This window comes from Perca fluviatilis, chromosome 6 (genome assembly GCF_010015445.1).
Source record: "Perca fluviatilis chromosome 6, GENO_Pfluv_1.0, whole genome shotgun sequence".
Taxonomy (NCBI): domain Eukaryota; kingdom Metazoa; phylum Chordata; class Actinopteri; order Perciformes; family Percidae; genus Perca; species Perca fluviatilis.
Window position 1 is genome coordinate 21,330,025 of NC_053117.1, and position 26,697 is coordinate 21,356,721.

At 39.5% G+C, this 26,697-nt stretch overlaps 2 protein-coding genes across 3 annotated transcripts in view; both read right to left on the minus strand.

The window, feature by feature from the left end:
- The window catches only part of nipbla (NIPBL cohesin loading factor a), a 31,558-nt gene extending 17,645 nt beyond the window's left edge, over window positions 1-13,913 (minus strand). Inside the window, exons 1-12 of one of the 2 annotated variants that reach the window (XM_039803226.1) lie at window positions 13,531-13,913; window positions 11,928-11,999; window positions 10,465-10,614; window positions 10,029-10,194; window positions 8,759-8,859; window positions 8,548-8,659; window positions 8,095-8,255; window positions 5,157-5,305; window positions 3,578-3,668; window positions 3,071-3,292; window positions 2,548-2,793; window positions 1,686-2,431 (exon numbers count right to left, since the gene is read on the minus strand). In XM_039803226.1, coding sequence (XP_039659160.1) covers window positions 1,686-2,431; window positions 2,548-2,793; window positions 3,071-3,292; window positions 3,578-3,668; window positions 5,157-5,305; window positions 8,095-8,255; window positions 8,548-8,659; window positions 8,759-8,859; window positions 10,029-10,194; window positions 10,465-10,528 — 2,058 coding nt within the window. In that variant the 5' untranslated portion in view covers window positions 10,529-10,614; window positions 11,928-11,999; window positions 13,531-13,913. Of the gene's footprint in view, window positions 1-1,685; window positions 2,432-2,547; window positions 2,794-3,070; window positions 3,293-3,577; window positions 3,669-4,424; window positions 5,127-5,156; window positions 5,306-8,094; window positions 8,256-8,547; window positions 8,660-8,758; window positions 8,860-10,028; window positions 10,195-10,464; window positions 10,615-11,927; window positions 12,000-13,530 lie in introns of those variants that run through there. The other variant, XM_039803227.1, reaches the window with a different exon arrangement.
- Window positions 13,914-17,620: 3,707 nt separating this feature from the next.
- LOC120561229 (excitatory amino acid transporter 1-like) overlaps window positions 17,621-26,697 on the minus strand; it is a 31,931-nt gene continuing 22,854 nt past the window's right edge. Inside the window, exons 4-10 of the mRNA XM_039804258.1 lie at window positions 24,651-24,855; window positions 24,099-24,141; window positions 23,258-23,526; window positions 22,927-23,160; window positions 21,101-21,295; window positions 19,419-19,553; window positions 17,621-18,731 (exon numbers count right to left, since the gene is read on the minus strand). Of these exons, the coding sequence (XP_039660192.1) occupies window positions 18,527-18,731; window positions 19,419-19,553; window positions 21,101-21,295; window positions 22,927-23,160; window positions 23,258-23,526; window positions 24,099-24,141; window positions 24,651-24,855 (1,286 nt within the window). The 3' untranslated portion in view covers window positions 17,621-18,526. The remainder of the gene's footprint in view (window positions 18,732-19,418; window positions 19,554-21,100; window positions 21,296-22,926; window positions 23,161-23,257; window positions 23,527-24,098; window positions 24,142-24,650; window positions 24,856-26,697) is intronic.

The following is a 26,697-nucleotide window of genomic DNA, read 5'->3' on the forward strand; positions in this document are numbered from 1 at the left end:
AATAAAATTCACACTTTAAAGTTTTGTACAGAGAAACATCAGCTATGTTTACAAAAAAGAAAACCATGTAAGATAATAAAATGTAAACAATGGATCAAACTGATTGACATGAGATTAATGATTTTGATTTGATGTGAGTTTCCAGTATGTTCTGATAACAAGACTTAAAGCAACAATCCACCATTTTTCATTATCTCCATGTTTTAAATTGCAGGAGTAATGGTCAGTACATGGTACATTGTCAAAACTGCAGAGCCAAGGCAGCAACTCCCCCAGCCACTGGGAGCGATGGGCCAAAATGGGAGATTTTGGATGTGGATTTTTTACTCGTCAACTAGCCAAGAAATGTGATGTACAATATGTAATCCTTCCTTACTGTCAGAAAGTAAATAATTAGTTCATGGCAAGCAAACATTAGCAAAAGTATTTGTACTTCATAAAAAAAGCAATTAAGAGCCATTCTGTTTAAATCAAAACAACCATCCTGTTGTTAATTCATTAAGTCGTCATGTAACACAGTTATCATGAGCACAATGTTCTTGACTTTTAGCATCCTCCAATTATGTGTTGAGAATTTACATTTCTCAGAATATGATTTATTCCAACCAATTCCAGCACAGGGGAGTCCTAACTCCTTAGCCAATGCAACACATCGCAAACACCACTAATGACCTCAAAATATTTAATATATAATCAAAAACATGGCTTAGCCCTGCTAAGAAGAATAGAGAGTCTAAAGAGACAATAAAGATTGTTACTGTGATCCCATTTCAATTTTCCTGACCTATGCCAGTAGCCTCGATCAGTTAGAGCTACATTTCCATCCTCCAGAGGCTGCACAGATGGTTTAGTCCTACCAGGATGACTCTTAACCACTTAGAGGGCAACCTCAACTACAAACCAGGTAAACAGACACATTTTCAGTTAGCATGCCATTCATTGCTGGTATGCTGTGTGGGTGATTAGCTACAAACTTTGACTGCAACATTAAACAACTGGCAGCGTAACCTTGTTTGATTGGGTGCTAAATTTGGCTACCATGCAGTGGCTGCTAACACAACTACGGTTGTTTGTTCCGCATTTCAACCATTCCTTTCTAGTAGCGCAAAAGAAGCTATTGCATACAATCCATTTAAACTGTGCTTGCTTTTCTGTCTTGTGTAACACAAAAAACTACCATGTACAAATTGACGTAGCACACTACTGTTGTGGACAAATAACTTCATGGCATGTGGCTGGGGGTTGCATCTCTCAACACTGCTTTGACAATAGATGTTAGAAAGGTGAAACAAATGGAAATTGGACTGTAGAGAGAAAATTAGTATCAGTCTAGGTTTTTGGGCTGCATGATACTGACAGTGAGTGCTTTAAGTAGACATTTACCCACATGAAACATCTGAGATACAGTATACCAGTTGAGCATTTCTTCAAGGTGCTTGCTTTTGTTTACACACAGGACAAACAACAAAAAACATTTCTTCTACTTTTAACAGATGGTTAAGTGTGGGTTAATGTGTTAACCGAATTTCAAGACGAATCCCAGGAATAAATAAAAGGCTTACAAATGGGAAACCAAAAACCTAAAACAAGACTGAGCAGTGGTGTGATTTGGGTTTTGTGAGGTTGCAGGCAGTGAAAGTTGAATGATTGGTAGGTGGGTAGATATTTGGTTCAGCCCAGATCACCTTAGGGATCTGGAAGTTCTTCAGTGCACCACTATGCCCTCCCAGGAGCTGGGCAGGGAAAGAATCTGGAAGATGAGCACCAGAGGCAGACGAGGCCGGTTTGGAACCATCATGCCGATTGCCGCTCCGACCAGGCTCTCCAGTGGAAGAAGCCCGGTACCTATCTCGGTCACTTCGACAGCGAGAGTCAGGGGAGCGTCGGTCTCGACCACCAGTCTCGCTCCGATGCTTCCTATCTCTGTCAGATTCTCGGTCCCTGTCTCGTCCGTGTTCCCCTCGGTTTGATGACTTTGGCATGTCTCCCCGTCTGTCAGAGGACTTCTCATCATGTCGGTGCTTTGATGACTCCCGACCATCTCTCCTGCTGTCATGTTTATCGACCCTGTTCTTGATGACTTCCGGTCGTCCATCTGGTTTCAACCGCAAAGCCGTATCAGAACCCTCCACTGCAGCCGGCCCACTAGCTGGTTCTTCAGGCCAGCGTTGGGCCTCAAGGGCTGGAATAGGGGCCGCCAGACAGGGGTCGAGCTGGCCATCAGCTCGGCCTGCCTGCTGGAGGTCGATGCTCACCATGAGGGGAGGGCGGCTGGCACCGTTCTCCGCTGCGGTGGCCTCTTGCGGGGTCAGTTTGCCAGCATTGCCCCCTCCTGTTGATCCACTGCCTGGAGCACCTGTGGGGCCACCTGGTCCCCCCGCGCCTGGCTCCAGAGGAAAAGAGTCCTGTTTTCTCTTCTTCAGTGGCTTGTCTGTACAGAGAAAGACATGAAGATAAAACGTACTTGTAAAACCTCTAAAGTTATAAATTCACAACTATTTATTCAGCTTTTATCCATATAGTCTTATTTAGAGATATTCTACACACCTTTATCTTGCACCTCCTTGGAGCACTTCTCACTAGCCGCCTCTCGTTCTATCCTTTCGATTTCAGCGAGGGCATCCAGCTCTGCCTCGTCGTAAGGGGAACTGGGAGGTTGGAGACCACTGGCACCACCAGCTTGCTGCTGTTGTTGCAGCCGAGCTAGATTTTGCTGAAGAACAGGCACCTGCTGAAAGCCCAGTTCTGCCTCCATATTGTCAGAGTTCTCGTCCATTCCCGGCAGAACATCCCCTAAAATATCAACAAAAACACTTTAACACGGTTGTGTTCAAAAGGGATGATGGTTTCCAGTACTTCAAGGGTTCCGAATGACAGGATTAATTTTTTTTGTTCTTAAAAGACGTGAGCGCAGCATACCTCTTTTTAGTACTGCTAATTGATTAAAAAACTGTGAAAGATTATTGATTACATTTGAGAGTGGAGATGAGGGAAACCGCGTGACAAAAAAAAAAAAAAAAAAAATAAGGGGGATCCAGTTAAGATTGAGCTGATTTAAAATGTTCCTTACCTGGGGTATCGGACTCATTTGACTTGACCCTGGACAGCTTGAGGGTAAGTTTTGTAGAGTCCTTGTTTGGCGAGCTTACAATGTCGTACATATCTTTCTCCTCTTTCACTGCTGGGGCTTTCTTTCTTTGCTGGAGCTGCTGTTTCTGGTCAGGTCCTCCTTCCCTTGGTGAGGGTGCATAGGGAGGTGGCGACTGCAGAATCAGCGGGGGACGAGAACCCGCTGTGAGGAAGCAATACCAAATGAAGAAGAAAGTTACCCTCCAAAAGGTATGTAAAAAGAAAGCGCATAAAACCAGACACAGCACTGTGATGACAATGTACAATGCTATATACGAAGACAGCCACTAAAACTATAATCACTTTGGCCTTTTGAGGGATAATAGCCTCAAATCATTCTGTTGCTGTGAAATTGTAATAATGAGTTTAAAGAAGCCAGAGGCAGCTTTTTCCTAAATGAAAAAAGGTAGGCACTGTACTGTCTCCTTTCCTCTTTCACTGTCCTTACGTTTGGGCGTTCCTTCACTCCCTGCTGGGGAGCAGCCAGACTGTGGAGACCTCAGAGAGAAAGAAGGATTCCTCATGGTGGAGTCACCCTCCTGGACAGCACACAGACAAGAAAGATGTAAGCTACCAGGTAAGCGCTTTAACCCTGACCAAAAACCATATATATATATATATATATATATATATATATATATATATATATATATATATATATATATAAAAAAACAGTTGATGGTTTGCTACTAATTTACTAATGGGGTGACCAAAATAATTGGAATTTGGCACATATTTCCCACAATTCAAAACCCTAATGTTACCAATATACCAAATACCAAACACTACAGCTTTGGGTATATTATTAAGCATGTGTTTTTTGTTTATACCAATGTTTTCCCTAAATATCTTTTGCATTCTCCAGGGCATATTCCCTCAATATTAGGGAAAAACTGGAAAGATTCCACCAAAAATAATTCTCTGAACCCATTTTAAATCAAGTTATTAAAACCTCAACAGAAATGCATACAAATATAACTACACGTATGTGACGGGACAAGTTTTATTCAGAAACCCTTGTGCCTGGATGGTTAAAAATAACCGCATGGTTGAAAAGCTCCATGCCCTCAATGGCTCCTTAAATTCATTTGAAATAACTTGGAGACCTCTTTTAAATTATATTGAATCTTTAGCATCTCTGCCTGACAGTGACGACTGAGCACCCCCCCCCCCTTTTTTTTTTTTTTTTTAAACATTCTTAATTAATTTATTTGTTTCAGTATTTTCCTTAATTATTTATGTATCCATTTTGTTTTATGTACATTATACTGTTCACATGTCAATTTTGGATTTACCTTGAGAATTGTTCTCTCTCGGGTGGGGTGGGAATGCGGGAGGGATAAAAAAAAAATCAAGGGGAAAAAAATGAAAGAATGGAAGCCCTCTCTGTTACATGGAACTGTAATGCTGTTGCCTGTGAAATTGCTCCCAATAAAGAAAGTTAATAAAAAATAAAAAAATAACCGCATGGCATAGTTGAATACTTATTTCTGATTGGTCAATCACGGCATTCTGCTGGCTGTTATTTCTGTATACCAGACTGCTACTAAGTATAACAGACCGTTGCATGGATCGAGATTTGATCATAGACTCTGGCGGACCATTTTCAAATCAATCACATTTTTATATCAATATTTGTGCTCATACTGAGCTCCAACTGAACCAACTGGGAAGCAGGCAGGTAACCTCTGTATAAGTGACCCTTTAATAAGCTGTGTAATAAGCCGTTTAACAAGCGGGATAATGTAGAGCGTGCCAGTCTTTATTGTGAATTAGAACCCCAAGCGGAGGGGTCTTAAATCAGCCTGAAGGGGTTCTTCTCTCTATTATTCCTAACATAACCGCCCCTAAGAAAAAAATGTCTTTTTGGCTCACATTATAAATCTTTCAAACCTCATGCAAAGAAACTTCACCTGCTTAAAAATAGCATTTTTCAACACCAAACTTTGTTGTTTATTCATAAATGTATGCCTTTGTTGGGTGGCAAACTTATAATGTATTCATTCCAGACTTCTAGTTAGTCGTACCTCATTGCTCAGTCGGTGTACAATGTTCATGTAGTCCTCAGTGCCATGTCTGTCTGAGTGGTGGTTGGCAGTGTTGGCCATCTGCCCCGATACTTTGCCCTCATGGATATTTCGTATGCCACCTGGAACCATGGGACTGGCCACAGATACTGCAAGATAAAAAAAGAAAGAGGTAATTTTTTTTTTTTTTTTTAAATGATCCTTGAGTGAGGTATTAACATTGTTCATCATAACAAAACAAAAAAACATCTCCTAAAAATTGGAGATTTGTCCAAACATTGCCGATAACAAAGTAAATAAGCACTTAGTGGACCATGGATTTTATTAAAAATGTTTTTGGTTTAACAGCATAAATGTGGCTTTAGTTCTTCCGGGCGTCACAGAGAAGTTTCATGAGAGCCAGAAAAATAGTAAGTAAATCACTAACATGTCAACCACTAAAAAAATAGAACATTTTATTGAATTAACAGGATTGCATACATAGTAAAAATTATTTTGTGTGTAAACTGCAAACTTATTTTGGCTCTTAGCTGCTAACTCGTTCGGGAAGCAGGCATCTGTAAATCACTACATAGTTGAAACAAACCTGTTCCTCTTGTTGGTCTAATATTTTACCAGTGAACTGGGAGTCTGTTCTCGACTGCAGCAGAGCAGGCACTCTCAATGCAGAGCATCAACATTTCAACCAATTACATTTAATTGTAGTACTCACAACTGTCACAGTTGTTACAAAATTAATTGCACAGTCTATTCATGTTTGGAGGGCATGAATTTTCTACACAACCCATTATATTAACACGTAACATAGGATCTTTATTATTATAGACGAAAGTAATGGTAAACACTACAGTAAATTTCGAACAGTGAAGCTCAATGGAAAATAAATTGTTTTAAATGTATTTGAATTCAGAGTTAGGTCTTTGACAACAACAAAAATGTTGTTATCAATTGTGTTACTTTCATAAAACATTCAGGAAATCCCCAGTTAAACATCTTAATCAAATGGGACATAATGCAGTTTGCCAGAACCACAGCTGCTAACCACATGCAACAAACATTACACCAGAAAGCAGAGTGCACTTAGAAGACAAACATCAAGAATTTTTATATTTTTAAGAGTTTTATAATTTGGCCACCTGACAGATTTACAGGTGGTGCTGTGAATGAGAGAAACAAAACTTATTTTCATAGGTTAATGTTCTAAAGCACAGTGAGACAAAATCTACTATGTTGTTTTGGTTTTTTCAAAGTATGCGCAACCTGTGACAACTGTGGCCCTCCCATTTCCAACAAATTACATAATTTGTCCTGCCCGGGTAATTAGCGACCCTGGTCGTGTGCAATTCAAATAGAAAATCAACCCACGTCCGATTCACCTTTCGACCCGGGTAGTAAAGCCAAGAAAGTCAACGCGGGTTAACCCTTTTTAAACAAAGTCTACACTGGTTCAACCCTGGCTCAGCCCTTGGTGTGAAATGAGTATAATTATCTAATGCTACGCTACTAGCATGTTAACCTTGTGTGCAAGTCTGAAATTGTGCTGATGTCTTTCAATGAATACAGACCATATACATCAGCTAGTTGCACACGCAAACAAGGAAGCATTGATATATTGTTCAACAAAGACCCTCCCCCAATGCATGCACACAAAAGCCACATTTTGACACAAGGTTCTAAGAGCCTTTAAGTCCCCAGAACTAGATGGTTCCTTCACCCCATTGTTGCCCGAGTTTCCATCGTGGTCTAAAGACCCGTGAAGATTAGGCAAATTAGTCTGTTGATATATAAAGCAACATGACAGGATGAGGGCTGCTGGTGGTCACAGGGGTAAACACACCCTCAAGCTTGCAGTTCAGTGTGCCCACCCATTTCATAAAAAAACAACACCACCAAAATCGATTTGGTCTCACTGTGATGCACACTCTTGTCTTTTTCCAAAGGAGTCGGGAAGCTGACAGCAAAGCTTAACTTTACAACCTCAATTCCAATGAAGTTGGGGCGTTGTTTAAAACGTAAATAAAAAACAGAATACAATGATTTGCAAATCCTTTTCAACCTATATTCAATTGAATACACTACAAAGACAAGACATTTAATGTTCAAACTGATCAACTTTTATAGTTTTTTTGCAAATATTCACTCATTTTGAATTTGATGCCTGAAACACCTTTCTAAAAAGCTGGCACAGGGGCAACAAAAGACTGGGAAAGTTGAGGAATGCTCAATAAACACCTGTTTGCAACATTCTCAACGTACAATTGCAAGGAATTTATGGATTTCATCATCCACACTCCATAATATGACCAAAAGATTCAGAGAATCTGGAGAAATCTCTGCACGTAGAGGAAAGGCTTAAAAAAAACAACATTGAATGTCCGTGACCTTCGATCCCTCAGGAGGCACTGCATTAAATACCGACATCATTATGTAAAGGATATCACCACGCGGGCTCAGGAACACTCCGGAAAACCATTGTCAGTTAACCCAGTTCGTCGCTACATGTACAAGCGCAAGTTAAAACTCTACCATTCAAAAGCGAAAGCCATATATCAACAACACCCAAAAACACCGCCGGCTTCTCTGGGCCCGAGCTCATCCGAGATGGACTGATGCAAAGTGGAAAAGTGTGCTGTGGTCTGACGAGTCCACATTTCAAATTGTTTTTGGAAATCATGGACCTCATGTCCTCCGGGACAAAGAGGAAAAGAACCATCCAGTTATCAGCGCTAAGTTCAAAAGCCAGCATAACTTGCACATCAGTGAAGGCGCTTTTAAAGCTGAAAGGTACACACATACATACAGGGAGGGTAAAAAGGCCCTGGAAAATGTCCCCAGAGGTAAATTTAGACCTGGTCCCTGCAGTCAAAACGCAGCGAGATCATCAGAAGGTTCCTAGTTCCTGCAGTCTAAATGAAACATGCAACACATACACTCTCACCTTGTTGTATCTGTTGGTGTTGGTTATAGCTGGGTGGTTGTTGGTGGGGATACTGCTGTATGTAACCAGGGGCAGGGCTCTGAGGAGTGTAGGGGCTGGGTACTGGACTGTTCTGGCCCATGTACCGACTACTGGGACCAGTCTGGGGCGCAACAAACCGGCTGGAGAAAAGTGGAGGAAGGGAAGAGGGAGAAAGAAAGTGATCAAGCAAGTGGAAGGAAGATGCATGCCTAACAGTAAAATAAATTGCATTATATAACTTAAAAGACAACATCTTTGAATTATCTTTTTAATTATTCTATGATTATACATATAGCAAATCATCATTGACACTAGAAAACACAAAATGTTGTGATGCAACTGGGATATACTACTATAAAAGAGTAGAAATATGTTAACAACAGTTACATGGTTACAGTTTTTAGTGTTATGATACATTAGAGCCTGACTCACCTTGGTGGATTGGGAGACATTGCAGCCGGCTGGAAGTTTGCTGGCTGGGCAGGACTATGCATGGAATTTTGGGTGATCTTGTATGGTGGTACCATTGGCTGCTGCATAACATCTATTCAGAAATGAAAATACAGTATATTTGTTTCAACATGAAGGTGGTCTTTATGATTGTATGCTTTCATGGCATAATGTTCAACATGTATCTCCATACTTTTCTCCCTGAAGATGCCAGGGTTCCTGGCCAGCATGGTCTGCAGCAGCAGTGGTGCGTCCCCCTCTGGCTCATCGCTACCCAGGTTGTCCTTCAGCTCTCTGAAAACGCACAGAAAAAGTCAGTCCCATTTATAAAATGGTGAGAGTAAGACAAGTGGGTGGCATAATTAATAGTAATAAGTAAAAATAGATAATAGTGAATAATGTTTATAATCTTAACCTGTATTAATGCAAATATTAATTGCATTAAACATACATATGACTAATTTTATAGATATGTAGCCTACAATTCAGGGTTGGGGGATTGAACGATCAAGAGCTGCAACGATTAATTGACAACTATTAAATTAATCGCCAACTATTTTGATAATGAATTAATTGGTCGGAGTCATTTTGTATCTCTGATTCTGTTCATTCATGATTCTTTTCAAATGTGAATACGAATTGTTTCTTCACTCCTCTGTGACAGTAAAAGATATCTTTGAGGACATCATATTGGGCTTTGGGAAACAATGATTGACATCTTCCCCCCATTTTCTGACATTTTATAGACCAAACAACTAATCAATTAAATAATCAACAGATTAAATCGATAATGAAAATAATCGTTAGTTTCTATGAGGAAGGTAGCTGTCCCTTCAATATATTGGATTGCATTAGAACTGCATAGAAAATGTTGCAAATTAATGTGCAAAACTGCTTCATGGCAAAATTGGATTTACAGAATCTCTGCATCAATGAAATGACTTACATCAATTTGTCTGGTATATATTTCAAAGGAATCAATAAACATATCGATACCTCAATATAAAATGACATATAACATAATAAAAATGTAGCCTTATTGCACGCCCCTACTAAATAAGCACCAAACTGGATTCTATCTAATTGTGTGCCCTAACACAAAAGTGGCAACTTTCAAGATAAATAGTAATACTTTTTTTTTTAAACTAGTTTTAATACAAAGTTCTTGACTTTTTAACATGTAGTATTTGTATCTAGCAAACTTTCCTGCGGGTAAAGCATTAACATTTATTCAGGCATAACTGGAAGTCTTATGTCTGCATCTAATTAAAAATGTATCTTTTTTTATTTCAATTAGTAAAACTAAGCAACTTCACACAGTTTCCATAAATCAACAGTGGCATTTCTTCTGTTGTCACCTGTTTTTACTGATCATTTGTAAAGCCACGTTATGTCGGATCCCAAGCTCTTTTCAGGCAATTGTGTTTCCTACTGTCTCTCTGTTAAGGACACAATACACTCACATGTGCTCTGTGGAGACCTGGTTGAGGCCATGGGCTAGCTGGGAGGCCAGATTCTCATCCCGACAGCCCAGTAGGCAGGTAACTTCCTCTGCGATCCTCCCATTGTATAGGAGGCTTTTAGTGGTGGTGGCCGGGAGAGGGGAAGGGAGGGGCAGCTGGTTCAACACTGAGAAGAGAAGCGAGAGATGATGGAAAGGACCGAGGTGGGGAGGTGAAAAATAAAGATGAGAAAAAGATACAGACAAGCATCAGCAATACAGGACACGTGGTCGGAGAAAAGTAGAGAGAAGAAGAAAGACAAGGCAAGTGACAGAATATGCTATCACAATTACAAATTTACATCTGTTCAATGTTTCAGCTTTGCATCTTACACTTGAAGAGGAGACACAACAAAAACTGTGATAGTGTGTTTGGAGCACGGTTGTGTGTCACTCACAGTCTGTGAGGCTAGCGATCCCAGCAAGAGTGGTAATGGGAACATGAGGCATATCCCCATTCATGCTGAAGGTGAGGGTGGGGGAGTGTGTTGATACACAGGTAGATCAGGGGGTCGATGGACGACACCCGTCCTCACATCTCCTGACTCCTAGGAGAGAGGAAGGTTAGTCAGGGAGAGGAAAAAACCCCAAAAACAGCATGAGTGATTGAAAGGAGAAAGAAGAAGAAAGAGGGCAAGAGAAAGTATAGAATTACAAAATGAGAGAGGCAGAGAAAGGGGATTTAAAAAAATAACAAAGGTGAAAATAATATAAATAAAACATGGAATCAAATGCAGTGAATGAAGAAATATTTTCTCTATATACTGCTATGTCTGCCCTGACACAGATATTATGTGTGCTTTGGGTGAAATAGTGCCAGCTGCATCATCTGTAAACCACAAATAAATGTGTCTAATTAGATCTTGTCAATCAAGATAAACTGCTATGGAGATCTCCCTTTTCACTCAAATATCTAGTATATTATTATTCATATATGTTACTGATCCATAAGCGGGAACCATTAGTGCTCTCTGCTTCGGTTACAGGGACACAGGATCAGGAATGTAATTCCACTACCATGAGTGCAGGGTAGGTGTCTTACTCAAGAAATGTCATGTCAGATTACTTAGATTTACCTTAGATTATTTTTAAGAGCAACTTGGGCTCTATGTCATATAAAAACATCTTGGTCACTTCCAGAAAACCAATTCATTCTCTGCACGGAAAATCTATTGTAAAACAGTTGTAAACACAACTGCATAATATTATCATCCCTGTTTGGCTTATTAGGTTAAACAAAAGAAAGGGGCTTTGTGGGAAAAAGCATGATCATAGTCATGCATCATACTGCCACCAGTATAGATATTTTTTAATATACTGCCCCAGTGATAACGTACTCCAGTGGATAAACCTTGATTTTCTGATTGCCCCTGGTAATACATTAGATACTATGTCTACTAAGTCCTCTATTTTCTACGCTTAATATCGCTAGTACTCTAGAACTGAATAAGTAGTCAACTAATGTAAATCTTTGTGTAAATCTTGTTCCCTTTGCTTGTTAGGTGACCTCTCAAGTAAGACTGTACAAGAGGTCAAAGGAAAGCAGAGGGAAAAGGCAGCTACAATTTTCAGAATATTAGCCTACGCTTCATGGATAAACCTGGTTGCTACAACAAGCTGATAGTTCAGTACAGGGCTCTCGTTATCTACATTTAATCTCCATGACACAAAATCATGATGAATGTGTTTACATATTATAGACATCAAAATTAAAGACGCTGATTACACAAGCCTCAAACCCTCCCTCCCTAAACATGCTATCAACATTCTCAGTTGCCTAATTAAGAGTACCCAGGCATTTCTAGTGTTAACAATGGTACATAAATGAAATAATAAATGGCTCAAAGCATTATAAAGATACCTTTTTGAAGAATTCTGTGCAGTCTCGGGTGGACTCACTGACATTTCAAATAAAAAGTCCCACTCCCTCAATCTGTTGAAAGAACATGGCTCTGCATCAGACTCTGTGACATAAAATTGCATTTTATGCTTCTTTGGGGACAATGACATAAGAAGTTTTGTCTACAGCAGTCAGACTAAGAAACTAACCCAAAACAGCAAAAATAATACCAGATACAGCATCACAATATTAAGTGTCACACATGCATTTAATTTTAGCAATAACCATGTCATTACTGCTACACAATCTTCAGACTTCTAAGAAAATACAACATTTTTTATACAGCAACTTCTGTATAAAATGTTATGTTGTCATGAATCTGTAAACACCTTAGCGCAAGCCGATTGTTGAGGTCAAATAGTAAACAGCTTCTGCACGACACAGCTAACCATGACAGAAAGCGGATCAACAGATGCATTTTGTAAACAATACATTAGCCAGCTGTAACGTTAGCATGCCCAGTCTATGTGCTCTTCCTCAGGTCGCAGGAACTCAGCTGACAGCTGTGAGACTGACAGGCAGGAGGCAGCACAAAGGAACAGATGCACTGTGATGGTGGCGGCAGTAACGTAGTAAGTAGTGGGGGGCTGCATCCTCCAGTAGCCGACAACCACCGTAAGCATTCTGCAAACTGGCTAACTGCAGAAAGCAATCGAACTGGAACTATTTGTTGTGGTCATGAAACCAAAACATATACGATTCCACTAACATGTCAACCAAACTCCAAAAGTTAAGTAACTATAGCTGAGTCTGTACCGTTAGTCGCTCAAAACATTTCAAAACAAGATAGCAACCAATACCAACATTAGCCCTGCCAAAGGTTACAGCAAACCAAAAGCACAACGTTAGGAGTCTAATAACAACCAAACACTTAGATAACGTACAGCTAGCTAGTTGACGTTAGCATTTATTACACTGTTTATCTTAAATTAGCTGAACTGCCAGCTGCAGTCCGCTACTTGCGAACAAACCAATCAACGTTAACGTTACACTGCCAAGAGGTTGACTGACTGGCTCTTTAGAGCTAACCGCGAAGCTAATGTTACCTCTAGTAGCTAAGATCACTAACGCTAGCTGCCTAACATTCGTTAACAACAATAGTCATTTTTTAATAGCTAGCTAGTTATGCTAACTAGCTATAACTGTTGTTGGTTAGCTTCTGTTCCCTGTTCAATAAAAGGGACGGACGGCAATTAAAATAAAACAAGGAAGCGCTTGTCGGGGTTTGATGCATGTTAGTCAATTTCCCTTAAACTAGGGAAAAATGCAATGTGTTGGAGTGAGTAACGTTAGAGGTAAAAGCAAAGCCACGGCATATAATTCCGTGGCATCGGCCCAATCCTCGGGCTCGACAAATGACATCCAGTTGAGGCCGTGCGCCTTGGCGGAGCAAAAACACACCTAGCTAGCTTGGCTGGCTAGTTCGCTAGCTTCCGCTACCTCCCGGTCAACGATTAACGACGCCGTAGGTGGTCTTGCAGCAGAACATGTTTTTTTAATGTTATTATTATATTCGCAATTTAAAAAGTTTGTTGCATAAAGATAGATAGGTGATTATATTTACCCTCGGATGTTCCGTTCAAAGGGAGGGTAATGTTTTAGCTTGGTTTGTGTCCGTGTCCGTGTCTCTAGCTCCCCCTTTCTTCTCTCTCGCAGCTCCTCCAGAAAGAACTCGATTGGCTTGCCAGCTAGCTGGTTAGCTAGCTTGCTAGCTATCAACAATAATCCGGGTCGGACTGATTCGTTGTTTTTCCGTCACTCGAGGGTGAATGTTTCAACGTACATTCATGGGGAAACATTCGTTCTTCGGAGTTTCAGTCGGTCTACGCCGACATAAACAATGAGTGCAGCCAATTTCGACAGTAAATAAGAAATATGACGATTGTTGCGTTCATCAAGAGGCTCTCCTCTCGTAGAACAAAATGCCGACCGGAAGTTCTGCCGTCTGACTGACCAAAGATCTCAGGAGTGACTCCCTCCATCGGCGCCAAACAAAATGCCATGCAACATTTTGTTTTTGAGCCGCTAGACGGCGCTTTAAGACAACTTTACCCAGAGCCGTATAGATCGCTAATATACGGCTCTGACTTTACCTTCTCTGGTAGCCTATAGGCATTTACATTTATAAAAATATAAAAATATAAAAAAAAATATATATATATATATTTTTTTATATTTTTATATATATATATATATAACGTTAAACAAATCACCATTTCTGGTGTATTTATTAAATCACTATAAATCTCGTAACGTTACAGGTTATTCTTGCATACAGTAGGCCTAACTTAGGCCTAGGCCTACTAATATTTTAATGTTAAACATTATTATGTAAATATAGCCTATAGTATATCTACCTACACTAACGTTACACACAGATATAACAGATATAGCCTACGTCAAGTTGGACGTAATTGTAACTGTTTACTGTCATTGCATTTTGATTTATAATAGGCTGTTCTGTCCATAAAAATCTAAATCTGCAAAATAACTAACGTTAGAAACGGTAGTGGAGTTCTTGAGTAAATGTAGTCTTGTACTTAGTTACTTTCCACCACTCTGTGTATGCATGTGTCTTGTCTGTCGGGTTCATATGATTTCTTAACACTTAGGCTAGGTTTATTCTTCAATGTAAAATATGTATTTAAATATAGACCTATATTATTTATACATAAATTATTTAAAAAATATGTTAATATGTCAAATTTGGAATAGGGTTTGGATTTGTTGAGTTTAAAATTAAATCAAAGACGAGTCATGAGATTAAGGTTATAAGCATTAAAGTTGATAAAATATCTCAACTTTTGCCAACACAGCAAAATAAATTTTGTTTAATTGTAAAATATGCCATATGTGCTAAATCTGCTACCATTAAAGATATATCCTGACTGTTCATGATTGTTGCACGCTGCAAAATTTTGGTACCTGGCCAAATTTACAGACAATTTTCAGGAAGTGCAAAGCACAGTGCTTTGAAGGGGATCAAATCACTGTTTGACCTCAAGATGTCAGCATCGGCATTTGTTAAATATGATGGTGATCAGTATTCTGAGAAATAGTGCTGTGTTTGTTAGAGAGGCAATAACCTGATGGAAGACTGTAAATAAGGGTTCCTGGTTTGAAGCACCAATTCCAACAGGGAAAACGAGAACTGCTCTTCCACCCACCCACTAATGGTACCGATGTTTCGATTTCTAAACGACTCTAACCCCAGTCTGCACAGCAGCAGTTCATGTGGACCAAACTTTAGTTTGTTTTTCATTGCTTGAACACATTTTCAAAACTTTACACAGTTATCCCATGGCTTTAACCACAACCTGCACCACATTGTGAATTTACAGCAGTTTGTTCAAATGCGAACGCACTGCTGTCAAAACTGTTAACCACACATTCAAAACAGAATGGATTTCAGTCTGCCTCATTTCAAACACTGCTGATTGCAATTTCAGCTGAAAGCCTAAGCAGGTGTCTTGTTTCAGACTTGTTAGTGAACACATACTGTGTGTGTGTGTGTGTGTGTGTGTGTTTTTGTGTGTGTGTGTGTGTGTGTGTGTGTGTGTGTGTGTGTGTGTGTGTGTGTGTGTGTGTGTGTATATATATATATATATATATATATATGGAGGTGGAAGCAATGGAAACACTACACTCATTTGTATTTATAGATGATGCAGGTGTATGGCAAGAGAGGACATCCAATGTCATGATGAAAACTTGTGGCCTGATGCTTTCAGAATGGTAGTTACTGTTTTTTGAATGAGTAACGAATCATTCGTTACTTTTTCAAAAAACTTTCAACTATACCATTCTGAAAAACAGTAACTAATCATTCGTTAATCTTTCAAAAAACAGTAACTACCATTCTGAAAAACAGTAACTAATCATTAACTATCTATTTTTTGTGTAATGTTCATGTGAAAGTATTTCACTCTTTTCTTTAAAGAAAATATTGATAAGTGTGAAGTCACTCAAATTATTGTAAAGATTTAAAGATGAAAAGTTTCTAATTTCTGTATTGGTGTTTGATGGTAGTGTTTTTACTCTCAGTGTGTTCTGAGTGACAGTGTGAGTTGTCTTGATGAGGATTGTTCATAGTGTTTGGCTGCACTGAGTGTGTTAAGAGTTGTGTTGTTAGGAAGGAGTTTTGTAGGTGATGTGAACTGTTTAGCTCAGGTGACTGTTGGTAATGCAGACCGTGGTTAGAGTTTTGCACGTGGCTTCAGTTGTGACCACTGTCGTTTAGCAATCGAAAAAATATATAAGCAAGATATACTGCCTTCACCTATTTACTAAACTGTTCCTTATCTGTACTTTACATTCCTCTGGGCAGCTTTATGAATATGGTTAGTACAAACTAGAAGCAGGTATGTCCAAAGTAGTTCAAGTCAAATCAATTTTATTTAAGCTAAATATCACAAATCATAAATCTGCCTCAAGGGCCATTACAATCTGTATAGTGTATGACACCCTCTGTCCTTTTTGACCCTTGATTCGGAAAAGGAAAAACTCCCCTCCCCCAAAAAAAACAAAAAACCAAAAAACATTACAGTAACAGGATAAAAGTAGAAGAAGCCTCAGGAAGAGCAAGTGAGGAGGACTCCCTCTCCCAGGACAGACGGACATACAGATGTCTGGTGTACAGAATAGACCAACTAAGTAAAACTATATTAAGTATACCATTAGGATGACAAAATTATAGATAGGATGTAAACATGAATAATATGGATCTGGGATGAGGAAACCTCAAATGAGGATTAAACAAGTATTTAAAACATTTAAAAACATCTACTCATCAGCACTAGCTATTTTAAAGGCTAAGCTTACGACATAATGATAAATACACAACTAGTGTGTGTGTGTGTGTGTCTGCAGCAGTCATATGTGAATTCATGAGAGAAACATTCATATCGAGAGAGACACACCAGCAACTGTAAACAAAGGAACTATTCCATTTCCTCAAATGTGTAAAGGAAAACCCTTTGGTCCTTTAAATCAGCCAGTTTTGCATTTGGAACTGGGAACTAGAGTGATTATTAGTTTTGTCATTACGGTTTGATAAGAGCATGGTCCCAACATCTTCACATACGTAACCCTCAAGTAACCTTTTACAATTTAAATCTACAATGAATGTACACATTTATCTACATTTATCTCTACTGCACATGTACAGTATATTCAGAACAATATTCTATACAAAGCAACTTCTATGCAAATGCAACATTTGTTATGGTATACAGAATTAGCTCAAATACAAGATAGCTAAATTAAAAGTTGGGGGATTAACTGAAATGTGTTACAACATGCATCCATATTAAATCAAGTGAAATAACATCAGATAGTATTATCTAAAGAAAGTTGAATTGAGAATAGACAATTTGAAAATTATATATCCAGCCTTATGACTGCCAATTTACTAAGTTGACATAAAAAAAATATTTCAAACAAATAATTTTTAGTTCTATGCCCATTTTAGAGGGATCGACTCACAATCAAAATATGAGTATTCCTATCCGAAATAAATCATTACTATTCCAATTAAACAGAACTGATTGTGTGTATTTTGTTTATTGTTATGGTAATTAAATATATACAATTTTATTGGAATGATTGATAAATAATGGCTTAAAATTCATATTTAATTAAAATCAATTTCAGCATGTAAATTGATTTACAGGTAAAAACATGGCTGAGTGATTTTGGTTCTTCAGTCTTAATGATTGTAATGATTGGTTTGAGGAATAGGTGTAACAAAAAGGCTGGATAGTTGCCAAGATATTCTGACAGCCTCAAATAGCACTTCCTGGTTTGGATGGTTTGGGGAGAAAGGTATGTGTGCCTTAGGGTAAATGACATCATTCACTCGTTCAGTTGAAGTCCGTACACCGAATCATAGCAAATAAAGCCACTAATGTCCGTACAGAAGTTTGTAAATAAGCAGCCCTTTTTTCCAAAGAAGGTGGCCTAGTCACCCCAGTGTTAAAAGCATGATATTCAACACTTTTCACATTAGTCTCCAAACATACTTTTTACAACCATTTCACTTACAATGTCAATACAACACTGCTCAAACAAAACAGAAGCAACAACTTTAAAGCCAGAAAACGTCTGTGCAAGTATGGGCTGTAATCTGCTGCAGTTTTAAGACTCATGGCAATACTGGCCTCTAGTGGGTGAGATAAGTCACCACAGTTCTGAGAGGAGTTGGGTATAGCACACATGCCACAGAACACCAGGCTCTAGAGTAGTTCGTTCTAAACGGCTGCCATCCTATGGCAGATACAGTGTAGTACTCTTAGGAAGCATCATAGCACAAACCCTTAGAAAAACAATACAACAGTGAACCGCTTCAAGTCTACAGTGTTTCATAAAAGCCCACACTAGACCTCATACATTAGTGGAACTCATCTTGGTTGAAAAGTATTCTAACTTCTAACGTAGATCAATTTAATCCCTCCAATCTTGTGAGAGGAAGGGGAGAAAATTAAGAAGAGTTTAGTTTAAAAAATGTGGTTCAATGCAGTGCAATGGTTTTCCCAGGAATGTACACAACCATGGACAAAAATCTACATCTTGGTCTCGCTGTCAGCAGGCCTCTCGTTTTCATCATTCTCCTGGCAGATGAGCTGGTACGGCTTCTTGTCGGCCTCCTCCACCACTGAGTTGCCAACCTCGGGATCCTTCTTCTGCAACTCGTGGCGAGACAGGTGTTCCACTATACCTGCACCAATGGAGTCTCCAAGGACATTGGTGGTGGTGCGCAATCGGTCCCTAAAGAAAGATAAAGAACAGGTGAGGACAGGAGGTAGGGAGAGGACAAGACACGACCAGATAAAACAACACAAACAAAAAAGACACAAGAAAAGACAAAACCAGATAACACAAAAAGACTACGAGTATGACATATTAAACTATTTCATTGAAGACTTTGAAAACTAAATCCACATGGAGTTTGTTTGTGTAAACTGGAGGCATAGTTTCAATCGCTCCAGGCAAAATTCAAGCTACATACACAGCCAGTAGGAGTAAGTTGGGCTTGGTTTGGATGCAGACTGAATAAAAACCAGATGGATCAAGAGACAAGGAACATGAAGAGAGTGTCTCTGGAAGCTATAATCCACTAGTGAGTCCAAGGTGATCCCTTTAACCCCTTAAATTCCCCCGGGGTGGAATTTAATTGAATTATATAACTATATTTCCTCATGATTTAACCCTCTTCATTCCTCTCTAAAACCATTCCAGTTTGTATAGAGTCCTGGTGCTACTTGAGGAGAAATATTGACTAGAATATGACTTGTTTTTGTATTGACTTTCACATTTTAAATGAATAGTTTCCTAAGATGTCATACATCCAATTAGCCTGACATGGTCATACTCAGATTCTAGTCAGAATGTGACCTTGAATGTTGTGGGCGGGGCTAAGTTCGGCTGGCATCCAGGCTAACATCCAATACTTACAGGAACCAATCAACTGCAATGATGAGTGTGATGTCATCAGTGGGCAGGCCTACAGATGTTAGCACTATCACCATGGTGACCAGTCCTGCCTGAGGGATCCCAGCTGCTCCAATACTCGCTGCTGTGGCTGTGATACTGATGGGAAAAAGTGTAACAACAAAAAAACGACAGATGGAGAGTAGTAGCATTAAAGAGGGTCACTAAAAATTCATTCTCTTTGCTGAAATACAATCTTCCATCTATCCCTAGTCAAAAACTGAGACTGGTGGTTAGAAAGTCATTTATACGAGTGTAACCTGTGGTTTTGAGTCTTGGATTCCGCAGTATTTTGTACCAAAATGAAAGACAAATGTAATAGAAATATTCTCCAGTACGTCCAAAATTTATTAAACTCTCAGAGCAGGCGAGGTTTACTGAATCAAATCCTTTTGTGTCCTTTGAAATTATTGAATGCAAGACATTATTACAGCAATGGACGTTTAAAGGTCCCATGGCATGAAAAGTTCACTATATGAGGTTTTTTAACATTAATGTGAGTTCCCCTAGCCTGCCTATGGTCCCCCAGTGGCTAGGAGCCCTGGGTATCCTGCTCTGCCTTTGAGAAAATTTAAACTCAGATGGGCCGATCTGGAATCTCCTCCTTATGAGGTCATAAGGAGGAAGGTTACCTCCCCTTTCTCTGCTTTGCCCGCACAGAGAATTTGGCCTGCCCATGAGAAACAGAGAGACATCATGGCTTGAAAACAAGCGAAGTAGCAGTTGGTCAAGGCCACACCCCCACCCTCCACCTTGCCCCCATTGACATATATATAATGGACCAAAAGATCCCGTTGCTCTGGACGGAGACCAGTGAAGGCTATTAGAAGCACTTTTCCGGTGATTACTTGCTTTACTGCGCAGCCTCTAACTGAGAGAGACAACGTAAATGTGACGTGAGCAACGTGTCTGAAAGTTGTAAGTCTTCTGGTAGCTGTGCCAAGAGAAATCTCAATCATTCCCAATCTTACAGAGATGGAGAGCGTAGGTATATGTAAGGAGATAACATGGGCACAGGCTAATTATTGCTAACTAAAATGCTAGTTAACATCAGTAATTAAACCTAAACAGCTCATGTAAGTCCAAACTGCCTGCGAGCTTCTCCTGTACTATACGGTAATTCCTCTACTATGCGACAGTAAAGTCGCTTGGTTATGTACCATCGTTAGCCTATTTTTACAAAAACGTCTGCTACGGAGCCATAACGTGAGGTACAAGGTAATGGAGCCTTTTATACATTGTCGTGTTTCTTTAGAAATAAACAACGGACAAATAGAGTCTTTAAACGCTTCAGATGTAAAGTTATTCGCTGTCAAGTGACGTCAAAATGAATGGCAGTCAATGGAATGCTAACGGCGGGTGATCACTTGTTAGCATCAAAATGGCGCCATAGGAGCTACGCATTCCAGACGCTCGCTTACCCCCTTGCTTGCCCCCCTTCTCACCTCCTCAATAGCATTTAAAGCTACAGACAAAGAAATGGCACATCCTAAGGAAAGCTCATTGTGGGACTGGCTCTAGTGGCTGTAATTCTGCACCAAGGCTGAATTTTGGGAAAGAGACTTCAGATACAGTATTAGGGCCTATATAAAAGCATCCAAAAAGCAGCATGTCATAGGACCTTTGAAGTATTGTATATGACATACCTGATGGTGAGAATCTGTCCGAAGTTAAGGACATAATCATTGACCTGAGCGATAAAGATGGCTGCCAGGGCTTCATATAGAGCTGTGCCATCCATGTTTATGGTGGCACCAACAGGAAGCACAAAACGGGTTACACGCTTGTCCACCTTGTTGTTTTCCTCCAGGCATTTAAAAGTGATGGGCAATGTGGCAGAACTGAGGGAGGATAGAGGGAGAAGAAGGATGAAAAAACAGCAACAAAAGGAAAATTCAACCCAGTCTCCTAGAAATACAATACGTTGCAGAATCATGCTAATCAACACTCATCATTGGTAGCAAGTCTTTGTCCAAAGTTTTTTTTATTGAATGACAAATTTGCAAAAACAATTACTGTACGAAGGAATATACATATTTTCCCTTTTTTTTAACCAGAACATACCCCACCCATATCCCACCCTCCCACCCAATTTCAAACAAACCTGCATTAAGAAATTCCTACAAGAGATGATTTAAATCACAGTCTAAATTATAATACATGAAGGTTGAAAGGGTTAAGAATGGCAGAAACGAAATACACACCTAAAAAAACTAAGAAAAACATACATAAATAGAATGGAATAAAATTAATTAAAAGAGGGGAAGGAGGAAGCTACTCTGATATTTTTGTAGTTGGTTTCTCAAAAAATGTCAAGAAGGGGCGTCATATTTTGTACAATTTATTGTCAGATCCCTGGGTAGTGTAACGTATTTTCTCTAAATTCATACAGGACATAATGTCTCTAATCCAATGCAAGTTGGAAGGAGGAGCAGGGTCTTTCCACTTGAGTAAGATAACCCTACGAGTCAGTAAGGAGGTAAAGGCCAATACCTTCAGCTTCACTTTAGGCAAGCCCAAATTTGGAGCAATGCCAAAAATGCCAGTAAAAGGGTTCGGCTCAATTTGATGGTGAAGTACTTCAGAAATTGTTTGAAAGACTGATGTCCAGAACTCAGTCAAGGTGGGACACGTCCAATACATGTGAAAGAGTGACGCAGGTGCGCTCTTACAGCTATCACAGGTTGGGTCCACATCAGGGAACATACGAGCTAGCATGGTTTTAGATATGTGGATACGATGTACTACTTTAAATTGCACAAGAGCATGTCGGGCACACATGGAGGTAGAGTGTATCCGATCCAGGACTGAATCCCACATGTGATCTGTGAAGGTAGAACCTAGGTCCTGCTCCCACATGGTTCTTGTAGCTGCTAATGAAGGGCTATGCAACTTCGAAATAAGGTTGTAAAAGACAGAAATTGTGCCTTTTAATGTGGGGTTAACAGAAAGAAACATATCGACAGGATTGACTGGGGGTTTATTAGGGAATTGGGGAAATAACTTCTGTATATAATCCCTGATTTGTAGAAATCAGAAAAAATCTGTCTTTATGACAAGTATTTTGTCAATTGAGAGAAACTAGCAAATAGATAATTAATGAATAAATCACCAATGCATTTTAAGCCTTTTTTATGCCAAATATTAAGGGAGGGAGCAAACAAATGATTAGCTGCAATTGGGCTGAGAAGTGAAAAAATATGCAATCCAAAATTCTTCCTAAATTGGGTCCAGATTCGAAGGGAAAGTGCTTAATCACGCTACTACTGTTGGAGAAGAGAGTGGGAGTGCGGTGCTTAAGAGGGCAGATAGAGACAACGGGCTAATAGCGCTGGACTCCATTGTTACCCAGACTGGGGCTGAGTCGTCGAGGTGAAAATGCACCCAATACGGTAGCAAGTCTAACACCACTCACTGCAATTCAGCTATGATTTAAAAATGTAACAACTGCATGATTAAACCAATGACATACCTTGAGGATGTTCCAAGGGCAGTGATGAGTGCCTGCAACAGCCCAGCGATGAAAACAAAGGGGTTCTTCCTGGTGATGACGAAGTAGAGTGTTGGAAGGACACAGATGGCGTGGATGAGCAGGCCACAAATGACTGTCAATGTGTACATTCCCAGCTGGCCACCCATGGCTGAGATGTCATCCATCTCCACGATCTTACCAGCAATCAGGAACAGGATACCGATAGGGGCATACCTGAGGATCGATGATAGTGAATTTGTAATCCAACACTTCATTCTACGTTAGTTCCATCCATCTGTCCATCCATTCATCTGTCCATCCTGGTACTTACCACATGATTATGGCAACCAGCCTCATAATGGCTTCATTGAGACAGTCGAAGAAGTCCTTAAGAGGCTTTCCCTGCTCCCCCATGCTCCCGATGATTAGACCGAAGAAGATGGAGAACACCACCATGCCGAGAGCATTGACTCCATTAACTGACCCTGGCACTGGGATCATCTCCACCTGGGTTATCTCCTGGCTATCATTGAGTGTGAATATGGTGTCGTTCACTGTCATCTTCACATTGACTACTTTCTTGGCATACTGCGTCTTGAACTGGAAAGAGGAAAGGTTAAATAGTGATTAATTCCTGGGTCAATAACACTTTTCTAAACACTTTTAGTCAAGAATAATATTTGAGGTATAGAGTAATTGAAGATATAGTATATAGCTTGTTGAATACGAAGAAAATGTGTCCCCAAAATAGATGTCCAGGCTAACATGTTAAATTTCAATTCTTTACACTAAAATGTACAAATGAATCAGAATGTAGTTATTTGTTTGTGCTTTCAAGGTCTTATATTGTTATCTGGTACATAAAATGTTACAATACCCCATCTGCCAATGGGCTGGAATAGGGAATTGAAAGTGGCATTGAGACAAGGGCCTCTGTTACAGTAACAACTCAGCTGTGTGGGAAGCTGGGCATCTGATGTGTTTTAGATAGATTTAGAGAAAAGAAAGAATTTAAAGAATTTGATTTCCAGTGTAACAGAGATCTCAAGTACTGTTTAGTCCACAGGAATGACAATGCCAATATGAACACACAAACAGAAACCGTACTGGAGAGACTTATAACCCCACATAAGTGCAAGAGAGAAAGGGAGGGAATGTGGTGGTAGAGCTACCTGTTTGGTGCAAGCCTCCACAAGATTAGGAGGAAACATGTTTCTAGAAAAAAACAGCAGAAGAGGTACATTTTGTGTCAGGATTACAGTAACACTTTTGACAGCAGTGTGTTAGCATTCGAACAAAGTGCTGTTAATCCACAGTGTTGTGCAAGTTGTGATTAAAGCCATGGGATAAGTGTGTAGAGTTTTGAAAACTGTGTTCAAGCAATGAAAGACGGAACTAGAGTTTGGTCCACATGAACTGCTGCTGTGCAGACTGGGGTTAGAGTTTTGCACATGTGGCTCCAGTTGTGCTCACTGTCGTTTAGCAATCAGAAAAAAAATGGTAACACATTACTTACAAATAACAAACACAGCATGTTTGATTGTTCAAGGTGCATACGTGTATGTGTGTGTTTGATTGTTCAAGGTGCATACGTGTATGTGTGTGTTTGATTGTTCAAGGTGCATACGTTGTGTGTGTGTGTGTGTGTGTGTGTGTGTGTGTGTGTGTGTGTGTGTGTGTGTGTGTGTGTGTGTGTGTGTGTGTGTGTGTGTGTGTGTGTGTACCTGATAAGATCCAGGAAGGCATCAGCAGTATTGACCTGCTCTACTTGCGGCTGTTTGGTGAACTCATCCTTTGATCCTTTCCCAGGGTGAATAATGAGCACCAGGACGATGCCAATGAACACAGCAATGATGGTAGTGGTCATATAGTAGACCACTGCCCTCATACCCATTTTTCCAGAAGCACGGCTGTCCAGAGCAGCCATACCTGAAAAAAGACATTATCTAAATTACAGTAATCTACATAAGCACAAAATGGTTTATCCTCCAAAGAGTTTCCTACATAAGTATTTTCCACTAGTACCTGCACTCTTTACTCATATTATCTAAAGCATGGATAGACGCTCATGCTGTAGGGCTTCAAAACACTTCCTGTAGAGGGAGCAACGGTGCAGCAACAGTGGTTTAAGCAGCTTTATCTGGCATCATGTGAATTAGTCACTTTACCAGTCACTCAACAGTGATGTATTAATTTGTTAATTATTTCATTAATTGCCTAGTTTTAGTCATTAAGTTGGTTTACAATTACACACAGCTGGTGTTCAGTCACATACATTTAAACAAAATAACAAAATGTTGTCTACATATAGTATATTTGTGTTGCATCAAGACAATGAGGAAAAAAAGTGCAATAATGTCAGAATCAAGTTAATAAGAAATACTGTGTTGTTGTTGTTGTTGTTGTTGTTGTTGTCATTATCTTTAGTCGTGCTAGTCATGCTGCTACATTAGAGTTTGCATAAATGTGTCACTTTTTCTGTCCCTATGAGCATACAGTTAGCCTGGGAAAAGGTGCTGTAATTATAGATGGAATACACCCATCTGGATTATCTACCTAACTGTCTGTGACCACAAAGAGCAGTAGGAAACACAATCTGACTCTGACCTTTACTGGTGGGAAAACAACACATACTTTACGCCACACAGGGGCAGATCTAATATATACAATCTGTTTACATAGGCCTACTATACAGAAAATATATTATAATTTATAGGGAGGAACTCTTTGTAAACGTGCCATAGATTATGTTCTCAAATTGGGATTTTGTGCTTTTGCTAGTCGGCCAAAACATTTCATCCCAAAGTAAAGTTGTATTTTGTTGCTTGTATTTTTTACAAGTTTTATTTGACCATGGAACGGCACCGTACGTCGAGACATCCTCAAGTGAACACAGAGAGCAGACAGACTGTCAGTTACAGATTAATAGTCTGGCTTCAATTGAATATATGTTTGAACAAGCTGAGAAAATACAAACAGAGCGACGTTTAATACAGAAAACAATGTGTGGCAGCATGATTCAGAAGAAACAGCTGATGTGGTGGCAAATTTTATTTTAACCATTATTGATTAATGATTTTAACCATCTGTTTAAAGATTGTTTTAAACCTCCACAAAATGCTGTTCCTTCCTCTTAGACTCTTAAAGACCAGAGAGGGACAGCTGCAGCCATGAACTCTTAGCCTAGTGGTTTCTTTTTAAGAAACTCTAGCTTCTCATTTGTTTAACTTTTTAGCAGACAAAGTCGAGAAGGCCACAAGCCATGTCTCCTTCTGCCTCCTGAGATAAACTATTGTTTAGGCTAATGTTGGGAACAGAGAGCAGAGAGGAAGGTGAGGATGGTTTGACTTTTCCTGATGTCCTCTTTTCAACTATGGCCAGGCTAAAAGATAAAGTTAGAGGGGTGGCTTAACAGAGGTTTTGACTATATGATGATTTGATGTTTAGATTTTAGGTTAGAAATGCTCATTCAGTTGTACTGCGTGTACCTGTGAGTCTGTATTCTCATATTTTGCAAAATATAATAAATGCTCAAAGACCAGACTTTGGTTTAATTCTCAAACAGTCTTTATTCGTTTTCATTTTTATCATTGATATTTACTAAACTCTGCTGCTTCAAGAAAACTTCCACCACACTGACAATCAAGGTACAAAGAAATACTCCCTGCTGTGTCTAGTAATCATTCCTGCAAGGAAGACAGGATACTATCTAATTATACTTAACCTAAAATATGTGGTGAGTTTTATTTTACAGGCCTGCTGAAAAGCCAC